At 46.7% G+C, this 11252-nt stretch overlaps 1 protein-coding gene across 1 annotated transcript; it reads left to right on the forward strand.

The window, feature by feature from the left end:
- Nucleotides 1–8925: 8925 nt before the first annotated feature.
- On the forward strand, nucleotides 8926–10438 carry LOC125520855 (putative F-box protein At3g10240). The gene has a single exon (XM_048685890.1). The coding sequence runs from the start codon at nucleotides 9082–9084 to the stop codon at nucleotides 10210–10212; it is 1131 nt and encodes a 376-aa protein (XP_048541847.1). The 5' UTR covers nucleotides 8926–9081; the 3' UTR covers nucleotides 10213–10438.
- The last annotated feature ends 814 nt before the right edge of the window (nucleotides 10439–11252 follow it).

The following is an 11252-nucleotide window of genomic DNA, read 5'->3' on the forward strand; positions in this document are numbered from 1 at the left end:
ATAGTATAGTGATTGCTTTTTGATCTTCAGAAAGAACCTTGTTCATTGAAACCGATTCAACTAAAGTTGGAGAAACAGACACCCCACTAGCCACCTGTGTGCAAAGGACGTCGGTAGAACCAATCTCGTGTAAGCGTACACGTAATGTCGGTCTGAGCCGCTTCATACAACAGTACCGCTGAATCAAGAATCAACTAGTGACGGCAAGCAATATGTATATACTCACGCCCACAACTCCTTTGTGGTCTACTCGTGCATGTAACATCTACGCATAGACCTGGCTCGGATGCCACTGTTGGGGAACGCAGTATTTCAAAAAATTTACTACGATCACGCAAGATCTATCTAGGAGATGCATAGCAACGAGATGGCAAGAGTGTGTCTACATACCCTCATAGACCGAAAGCGGAAGCATTATGAAACGCGGTTGATGTAGTCGAACGTCTTCGCGATCCAACCAATCAAGTACCGAACACATGGCACCTCCGCGATCTGCACACGTTCAGCTCGGTGACGTCCCTCGTACTCTTGATCCAGCTGAGGCCAAGGGAGAGTTTTGTCAGCAGGACGACGTGATGACAATGATGATGAAGTTACCGACGCAGGGCTTCGCCTAAGCACTACAACGATATGACCGAGGTGGAATTCTGTGGAGGGGGGCACTGCACACGGCTAAACAATCAACTTGTGTGTCTATGGGGTGCCCCCTCCCCCGTATATAAAGGGGTGGAGGAGGGGGCCGGCTAGCCACCTTGGGCGCGCCCCCAAGGGGGGAATCCTAGTCCTACTAGGAGTAGGTTCCCCCCTTTCCTAGTCCTACTAGGAGGAGGAAGGAAGGGAGAGAGGGGAGGAAGGATTGGGCTTGGGGGGGGCGCCCCTCCTCTTGGCCTTCTCCTCTCTCTTCCACTAAAGCCCATGTAGGCCCATTAAGCCCCCGAGGGGTTCCGATAACCTCCCGGTACTTCGGTAAATGCCCGAACTCATCCGGAACCATTCCGGTGTCCAAACATAGCCTTCCAATATATCGATCTTTATGTCTCTACCATATCGAGACTCCTCGTCATGTCAGTGATCACATCCAGGACTCTGAACTACCTTTGGTACATCAAAACACATAAACTCATAATACCGATTATCATCGAACATTAAGCGTGCGGACCCTACGGGTTCGAGAACTATGTAGACATGACCGAGACTCACTTCCGTCAATAACCAATAGCGTAACCTAGATGCTCATATTGGTTCCTACATATTGTACGAAGATCTTTATCGGTCAAACCGCATAACAACATACGTTGTTCCCTTTGTCATCGGTATGTTACTTGCGCGAGATCCGATCGTCGGTATCTCAATACCTAGTTCAATCTCGTTACCGGCAAGTCTCTTTACTCATTTTTTAATGCATCATCCCGCAACTAACTCATTAGTCACATTGCTTGCAAGGCTTATAGTGATGTGCATTACCGAGAGGGCACAAAGATACCTCTCCGATACACAGTGACAGATCCTAATCTCGATCTATGCCAACCCAACAAACACCTTTGTAGACATCTGTAGAGCATCTTTATAATCACCCAGTTACGTTGTAATGTTTGATAGCACACAAGGTGTTCTTCTGATATTCGGGGGTTGCATAATCTCATAGTCCGAGGAACATGTATAAGTCATGAAGAAAGCAATAGCAATAAACTAAACGATCATAGTGCTAAGCTAACGGATGGGTCTTGTCCATCACATCATTCTCTAATGATGTGATCCCATTCATCAAATGACAACACATGTCTATGGCTAGGAAACTTAACCATCTTTGATTAACGAGCTATTCAAGTAGAGGCATACTAGGGACACTTTGTTTGTCTATGCATTCACACATGTACTAAGTTTCCGATTAATACAATTCTAGCATGAATAATAAACATTTATCATGATATAAGGAAATATAAATAACAACTTTATTATTGCCTCTAGGGCATATTTCCTTCAGTCTATGGTCAGGAAATATAACCATCTTTGATAAACAAGCTAGTCAAGTAGAGGCACACTAGGGACACTCTGTTTGTCTATGTATTTCACACATGTACTAAGTTTCCGGTTAATACAATTCTAGCATGAATAATAAACAATTTAGCATGATATAAGGAAATATAAATAACAACTTTATTATTGCCTCTAGGGCATATTTCCTTCAGAACTATGGTTTGGCAAGAAACCAAAGCTGTTGTTTCTTAAAGTTTGGGGTTGCGATGCTTATGTGAAAAAGTTTCAAACTGGTAAGCTTGAACCCAAATCGGAAAGGTGCGTCTTCATAGGATACCCAAAAGAAACTGTTGGGTACACCTTCTATCATAGATTCGAAGGCAAGATATTTGTTGCTAAGAATTGATCCTTTCTAGAGAAGGAGTTTCTCTCGAAAGAAGTGAGTGGGAGGAAAGTAGAACTTGATGAGGTAACTATACCTGCTCCCTTATTGGAAAGTAGTTCATCACAGAAATCAGTTCCACTGATTTCTACACCAATAAGTGAGGAAGTTAATGATGATGATCATGAAACTTCAGATCAAGTTACTACCGAACCTCGTAGGTCAACTAGAGTAGGATCCGCACCAGAGTGGTACGGTAATCCTATTCAGGAGGTCATGTTACTTGACCATCACGAACCTACGAACTATGAGGAAGCAATGATGAGCCCAGATTCCGCGAAATGGCTTAAGGCCATGAAATCTGAGATGGGATCCATGTATGAGAACAAAGTATGGACTTTGATTGACTTGCCTGATGATCGGCGAGCGATTGAGAATAAATGGATCTTCAAGAGGAAGGCGGACGCTGATAGTAGTGTTACTATCTACAAAGCTCGAATTGTCGCAAAAGGTTTTCGACAAGTTCAAGGTGTTGACTACGATGAGATTTTCTCACTCGTATCGATGCTTAAAGTCTATCCAAATCAAGTTAGCAATTGCCGCATTTTATGAAATCTGGCAAATGGATGTCAAAACTTTATTCCTTAATGGATTTATTAAAGAGTTGTATATGATGCAACCAGAAGGTTTTCTCAATCCTAAAGGTGCTAACAAAGTGTGCAAGCTCCAGCGATCCATTTATGGACTAGTGCAAGCCTCTCGGAGTTGGAATATACGCTTTGATAGTGTGATCAAAGCATATGGTTTTATACAGACGTTTGGAGAAGACTGTATTTACAAGAAAGTGGGTGGGAGCACTACAGCCTTTCTGATAAGTATATGTGAATGACATATTGTTGATCGGAAATGATGTAGAATTTTCTGAAAAGCATAAAGGAGTGTTTGAAAGGAGTTTTTCAAAGAAAGACCTCGATGAAGCTGCTTACATATTGAGCATCAAGATCTATAGAGATAGATCAAGACGGTTGATAAGATTTTTCAATGAGAACATACCTTGACAAGATTTTGAAGTAGTTCAAAATTTAACAATCAAAGAAGGAGTTCTTGCCTGTGTTGCAAGGTGTGAAGTTGAGTAAGACTCAAAACCCGACCATCGCAGAAAATAGAAAGAGAATAAAAGTCATTCCCTATACCTCAGCCATAGGTTCTATAAAGTATGCTATGCTGTGTACCAGACCTATAGTGTACCTCACCATGAGTTTAGCAAGAGGGTACGGTAGTGATCCTGCAGTTGATCACTGGACAGAGGTCAAAATTATCCTTAGTTACCTAAGAGGACTAAGGAAATGTTTCTCGGTTATGGTGTTGATAAAGAGTTCATCGTAAAAGAGTTACATCGATGCAAACTTTAACACTAATCCAGATGAATCAGAATCTCAATCTGAAAACATATTGAAAGTGTGAGCAATTAGCTAGAGTAGCTCAATGCAGAGCATTGTAGACATAAAAAATTTGTGAAATACATACGGATCTGAATGTGGCAGACCCGTTGACTAAGCTTCTCTCACAAGCAAAACATGATCACACCTTAGTACTTTTTGGGTGTTAATCACATGGCGACGTGAACTATATTATTCACTCTAATAAACCCTTTGGGTGTTGGTCACATGGCGATGTGAACTATTCGTGTTAAATCACATAACGATGTGAACTAGATTACCGACTCTAGTGCAAGTGGGAGACTGAAGCAAATATGCCCTAGAGGCAATATTAAAGTTGTTATTTATATTTCCTTATATCATGATAACTGTTTATTATTCATGCTAGAATTGTATTAACCGGAAACTTGATACATGTGTGAATACATAGACGAAACAAAGTATCCCTAGTATGCCTCTACTTGACTAGCTCGTTAATCAAAGACGGTTAAGTTTCCTAACCATAGACATGTGTTGTCATTTGATGAACGGGATCACATCATTAGGAGAATGATGTGATGGACAAGACCCATCCGTTAGCTAAGCATTATGATCGTTTAGTTTGATTGCTATTGCTTTCTTCATGACTTATACATATTCCTCTGACTATGAGATTATGCAACTCCCGAATACCGGAGGAACACTTTGTGTGCTATCAAACGTCACAACGTAACTGGGTGATTATAAAGATGCTCTACAGGTGTCTCCAAAGGTGTTTGTTGAGTTGGCATAGATTAAGATTAGGATTTGTCACTCCGTGTATCGAAGAGGTATCTCTGGGCCCTCTCGGTAATGCACATCACTATAAGCCTTGCAAGCAATGTGACTAATGAGTTAGTTACGGGATGATGCATTACAGAACGAGTAAAGATACTTGCCGGTAACGAGATTGAACTAGGTATGAGGATATTGACGATCGAATCTCGGGCAAGTAGCATACCGATGACAAAGGGAATGACGTATGTTGTTATGCAGTTTGACCAATAAAGATCTTCGTAGAATATGTAGGAGCCAATATGAGCATCTAGGTTCCACTATTGGTTATTGACCAGAGACGTGTCCCGGTCATGTCTACATAGTTCTCGAAGTCGTAGGGTCCGCACGCTTAACGTTCGATGATGATTTGTATTATGAGTTATGTGATTTGATGACAGCGGTCAGTTCGGAGTCCCGGATGAGATCACGGACATCACGAGGAGTCTCAAAATGGTCGAGAGGTAAAGATTCATATATTGGAAGGTTATATTCGGACATTGAAATAGTTTCGAGTGATCCGGGTATTTTTCCGGAGTACCGAGGGGTTAACGGGCCCCCCCCCCCGGTGAAGTGTCGGGACAAGCCCATGGGAGGTGGCCGCGCGCCCCCCTCCTTGGGAGTTCGAATAGGACAAGGAGGAGGGGGCGGCGCCCGCTTCCCTTTCCCTCCCCCTCTCCTTCCTATTCCCTCCGGTGGAAGAAAGGAAAAGGGGGGGGGGGCGAATCCTACTTGGACTAGGAGTCCAAGTAGGACTCTCCCCATGGCGCGCCCCTCCTGGACGCCGGCCTCTCCCCCCTCCTTTATATATGTGGCCAGGGGGCACCCCAAAGCACAACAGACAATTTCTTAGCCGTGTGCGGTGCCCCCCTCCATAGAATTCCACCTCGGTCATATCGTCGTAGTGCTTGCGAAGCCCTGCGACGGTAACTTCATCATCACCGTCGCCACACCGTCGTGCTGACGGAACTCTCCCTCGACCCTCTACTGGATCAAGAGCTCGAGGGACGTCATCGTGCTGAACATGTGCTGAACACAGAGGTGCCGTACGTTCGGTACTTGAATCGGTTGGATCGTGAAGACATTTGACTACATCAAGCGCGTTACTAAACTCTTCCGCTTTCGGTTTACAAGGGTATGTGGACACACTCTCCCGTCTCGTTGTTATGCTTCTCCTAGATAGATCTTGCGTGATCGTATGATTTTTTTGAATTACTACGTTCCCCAACACTTGGCTGGTCTCTAGCCACGAGAATGATGGCCGACGGTGACCGCTGATCAGGGAGGAGCTGTTCCTGGTGAACGCGATGGAGGTGTGTGGCTGCTAGGTGGTCCAGATCCCCTCCACGACCGGTGTTGCTGTCTAGCTTTAAAGAGGAGGCGAGCAGGGAAGGGATGGAAGGAGATGATGGATGCGGTGCGCTGGCAAAGGAGGGGGAGGGGAGAGAGAGAGAGATGGAAGGAGGAAGGAGAAGGGTGGATCACAGGTAGGATCCATGCCTCCTCTGCCACCACAATTGGTCTTTTTTTTGCATTTAGTTCTCACCACGTCAACCCGACAGGTGGGCCCTACATGTGGTTTAGCTGTTTTCATGACCAAATCCGAGCATCAGTTCTCCACGTTACAGGTTAGACATAGTTTTCATGGTATTTTGTGCCGTGGCACAAATGTGATATCAAGTTGTTATCCTGATGATTTCCTGTAAATAACTCACCACCTACCATTTGCCATTTCATCACCCCTATCCATTCTAATCAGCCGCCCGCGCATCACTTGCCACCTCGGACGGTAGAACATATCTCGGTGGCGCGACGGTTGAGGCGCCTATCTTGCACGCAGCGAATGCAAAAATGAGCTCGGTGGCGTGGGCACGATGCAATCAAACTTGCAAAAGATATATAGTTGGCCGTGGTCATCTTCATATCCTGGAACTGATAATGATATGCTTATAATTCGCCTCAATAATGAAAATACTAGGTTGCATCGCCTGTCCCTCCAATTAAGCTTGTTGATAATGGAAGTAAGGCCTATCTTGGTGATGAGTGGCGGCCACGCATCCGGCGATTTCGTCCACTCATCCCGATTCGTCTCAATAATGGAAATAGGTTGGGAGAATTGTAAGTTGATCCTACTTTTTTTTGGGCGAAAAGCTGGAGTTACTTGAAGTTTTCAAGTAGGAGTACCGACCAGCCAGAAAGTAACCACCGAGCTTTCATGCGAAAGTTAGTGGAGACTCGGACTCAGGTCGGCACAATGAACCAAGTCTCGCTAGGTAGACATACAGTTTTCTTTTGTCGGATACTGGGGAGATTACATTCAAGGGCGGGCGGCAACACGCAATTGTACAGGTTCAAGTGCACGCTCGTTTCCTTGGTCTCGACTCCAAACAAAACAAACCCACGCTTGCAGCTGGCGTGCGTACGTTCCAATCATGTTAGACGATCTGGGGGATTAGTTTAAGCAATTACACTATGTTCATCATATGCTAATGCGTCCCGGCAGTTGTTTCGGTTGACGTGCACGCATGACCACCGCCGGCTCCACGATCATGCCACACCGGGGCAGACCATACGCAATGGGCCCAGAGGGTGTTAAGTTGTCTTGAGCAAGAAATGCAAACGTGATGACCACGATGTTGGGAATTAGCGTGCGATTAAGTTGATGTACGTACTGGCCACCATGTTAATCATTGCTACTACACCGGCCAGGTCATATGCAATGGCCTAGAGGACTCAAGTTGCTTTGAAAAAGAAGACAAACGTGATGACCATAATGTTGGGAATTAGTGTGCAATTAAGTTGATCTACTACTGTATACCTGCAAGAAAAAGTTGATAGGCACAAGAACACACTTCCCGCAAAACAAACAACAACAACAACAACAACAACAACAAAAACAACAACAACAACACATGAGCATCATATTTTTGAAGACTCACGGGAGCAAACTGCATTGAGAGCCCCTTCGGGAAACCACCGTGAGTTTGTAGGTTTGTTAGGAGGCCCCTTTTCACTTTTCTCTCCATTTTTTTCCTTGGTCCTCTGACCGCCACACAATTTTTGTTATCACCATGTTCTCCCTGCTATGAATCAATGAAATAGCTAGCAATTGCTGGACAGTTCAAAAAAAATATTTTTTCCGATGGAGAACCCCAATAATAGCATAAGAATCACACAAAAAAAAAGCTAAACAACTCCCCTTTCTTTTGTGCATAGTTCATGACTCTAGCTTGCAACCTTTGTGGTGATGTACTCTTGCACATGTTCAGACCATTTAAGACCACATAAGGAGAATATTCACGATACACTGTCATGTATAGAACAAGGACTCTACTATAAATATGACGTCAGATTTTTTAGCATGTCAAATCGAACATGTTCATGGCAAATTATGTTCTTTGATGATGGTAAGTTTACTTGACGAGCATAACAAATCTGTCTTAGTTTAGTTTTTTCTTCAGATAATTGCCGTGCTTGTAAACTAAAATTTTCATCATCATCATGTACTCAAGGATGTAACTCTGTCGATATTTAAATAAAGTGCCAACTGGCTTCCCTTCAAAAAAAAATTGTCATCATCATGCCAATATAAATTGTCGCAAAAGTCAGATTTGCCATGCCTAAAAATTAGCATTTTGTAAAACAACAGAAAAAAAGGAGAAGTCCAACTATAGACACACGATAAGCCTAAAGTGTATCTCTTCCCATCTAAACCTTTCTTTTGTCCTTTTTTTTCAATTTCCGGAAGCTCTTTATATTAACCCATTTGCTTTTTGATAAGCTGGCCGGGTTTTGACGTACTAAACCCACGTAACTTTTCCCAACTCAATTTTGATAGGCGAAGAATGATCAAACGGAAATGGGGCATTCTGATCGCGTCATTTGCGTGTGAGGAGAAGGAGCGATCCTAGACTTTGGAGCCGGCGCACCACCGCACAGGGCATGTGAAGTGCGGCGCGGCGCGGCGGTCTCGATTATTTTTCCACCGGCCACGACCACCGCACCATATCGCGCCACCGCCGCGCACCGGAAAACGTTGCTCGGAATGCGGCCGCCACCTCCCCTTTCCGCGGTGATGCGGTGTCAGCTGGTGGCGACGAGAGAAGCCCGAACGAACCACTGGAGCTCAAGTCCAGTTCTAAACGGGTATACGTGTCACGACCTAGCATAGTCCACGATGATCATCGCCATCCCTCCCGCAGGTTCTCCTCTGCTGTCGACTGAGCTACGTACCAGATACACGTCGGCGCACACGCGGGCTCCAATCATTCCATTTCGTGCCGACCAGGTAGCACGCGAGTATTCTCATCCACCCGTATACATTTTTTGGAGGCCTATTTATAGCCCATCCCTTCTAATCTTAGCATTGCATTCCATCTGCATCCATCACTCTTATCTGAAACTTCCTGCTGTTGTTTCTTCCTCCGTTTCCCTCTACTCGGTCTGTATATTCAGTAAAGAGCGCAGTGTACGTGCCAAGAAGAATTATATATGGCGATCCTCAAGAGTTGTTCCGTCGACAGCGACGCGAGTGCCAGGGGCTTTGCTCCGGAAGAGATCGACCTGGGCGACGACGTGCTCGCGGAGATCATCCTGCGCCTGCCCCTGGACTCCGTCGCGCGCTCCAGGTGCGTCTCCAAGAACTGGTGCGCCGCCATCGCCGACGGCTATGTCCGCCGCCGGCTCCCCCTGCACATGTCCATGATCTGCTTCCCCGACGACGACGGCGACGCGCTTGGCGGCGGCGGCGGCAGCAGGCCCGTGTACGCGTGCGCGGGCGAGGGCCGCCGGCTCGAGGCCCGGGACCTCGGCTTCTTCCCGCTGCACGACAGCGTCATCTTCTGCGACGGGTGCAACGGCCTGCTCCTCTGCCGCGCCCCCGGCTCGCCGGAGTTCTATGTCGTGAGCCCGGTCACCAGGAGCTGGGCGGCGCTCCCGAGGCCGGCCAAGGAGCCGCGGCTCTCCGTGCTGGCGTTCGACCCGCTCGTCGGGCAGCACTACCACGTGATCAACTTCACCGGGTGGCGCGACCGCGGCGCGGCGGTGGAGGTGTTCTCGTCGGAGACGCGGGCGTGGGCCGCGCACGACGTGGAGTTCGGCGGCGTCCCGGCGGGCTCCCTCTCCGGCTCGGTGCACTGCCACGGCGGCGCTGTGTACTTCCTCGCCTCCGACCCGGACTGCGTCGTCCGCATGGACCTCGCCGCCGGGCTCGCGTGCACGGTCATCGACCTCCCCGAGCCGGCGGACGGCGACGGCCGCGTCGCGCACTCCGGCGGCCGGCTGCACTACCTCTGCAGCCACAGCGGGCTACTCAAAGTCTGGTCGCTTGAGGACGACCGCCCGCGCCAGCGGTGGCGCCTGAAGCACGCCGTGAGAGTCAGCGACGTCGTGGACGGCGGCGAGGTGAGGTTCCTGGCGATGCACCCGGAGAACCAGGCGGTGGTGTACATATGGTCGCCGTGGAAGGTCGTCGAGTACGACCTGGGCAAGCGAGAGATCACCGGCGCGGCGTGGGAGTTCGGCAAGGGCGCGAGGAACCGTGTCGTCAAGACGTGGCTTGTCCCGTCCTCGTGCTACCTTTCGGATTGCTTTGCGGACGATGGTCCGTTACCGGCGCGCTGAATTGATCAGGGGACAGGGGTGGGTATGGAGCGGTGAGGTCTGAACCGTGCGCCTAACCCATCGAACCGAGATGGAATGAATCGCTCCGTGGGTCAATGTACACTGGACCCAGCGCTCCGATGGTTAACGTGGCTCCATCCATTTTCTCCCTCTTTTTCTTATTTGTAAATATAAATTTTACTTCATTGTAAATATATTTTATATTAGATAGAACATTTTTTTATAACAGTACAATCGAAGTCGTTCCAATACACACTCCTTTATAAACGCACGCACACATACTATGGCCACCTTCAAGCCGGCAGCATCTTAACATTTAGTCCTTACAGGCGCAGTTGATTGAAACATCTTCTCACACTAAACAAATGTTGCTGGAAGTCTCCTCACAATTAACAAATATCGTCGGAAGTGCATGAGATAAATTCATGAATAATACGAGCACAATATTAAGTACAATTTTAACACTCTTTTATAATCACGAGGACATATTGACTTTGACGGCAAGCCCATGGATTCGTCTCTCCTTTGCATATTGCTTCGGCTGTAGGCAACACAAAAAAGAGTCTCAGTGCCTTTGCTCAGGCTAGATGTTCATGTTATGGTTTTTTGTCCTTGCATAGTAGCTTATGTTAGGGTTGTTGTTCTCGTAAATATTACAGTTTTTTGTCCTTGCATAGAAGCTTATGTTAGGATTGTTGTTGTCCTCGAAAGTGTGACGTTTGAGTGAATGATGATGTTTTTTTCCGGGTTTCAACCGTCATCCTTACCCATTGTTCATTCTGTCTTTTTTGAGGAGTTTTGAGCTTATTTTGTTTTATCTGTTGGGAAGCTTCGAGCTCAAGACACAGGTAGAAAGGAAAAATTAGCAAAGTTGGACAAGGAATGGGTACAACAACGGGCTAATACTCCCTCAGGTTGATGCAATGTATTTCAATGTTTTCACCGGCTCTAGTCAACTGGAAATGCAAAGTTACCGATTATCATAGGGACATCAAACAAAATGACTGCTGGATTTAATAGGAGGATCGGTAGTTAGTTGT

Source organism: Triticum urartu, chromosome 7 (genome assembly GCF_003073215.2).
Source record: "Triticum urartu cultivar G1812 chromosome 7, Tu2.1, whole genome shotgun sequence".
Taxonomy (NCBI): Eukaryota; Viridiplantae; Streptophyta; class Magnoliopsida; order Poales; family Poaceae; genus Triticum; species Triticum urartu.

Excerpts from the sequence above, each read along its gene's own strand:
- LOC125520855 (XM_048685890.1), top strand. The coding sequence starts at position 9,082 with ATGGCGATCCTCAAGAGTTGTTCCGTCGACAGCGACGCGAGTGCCAGG.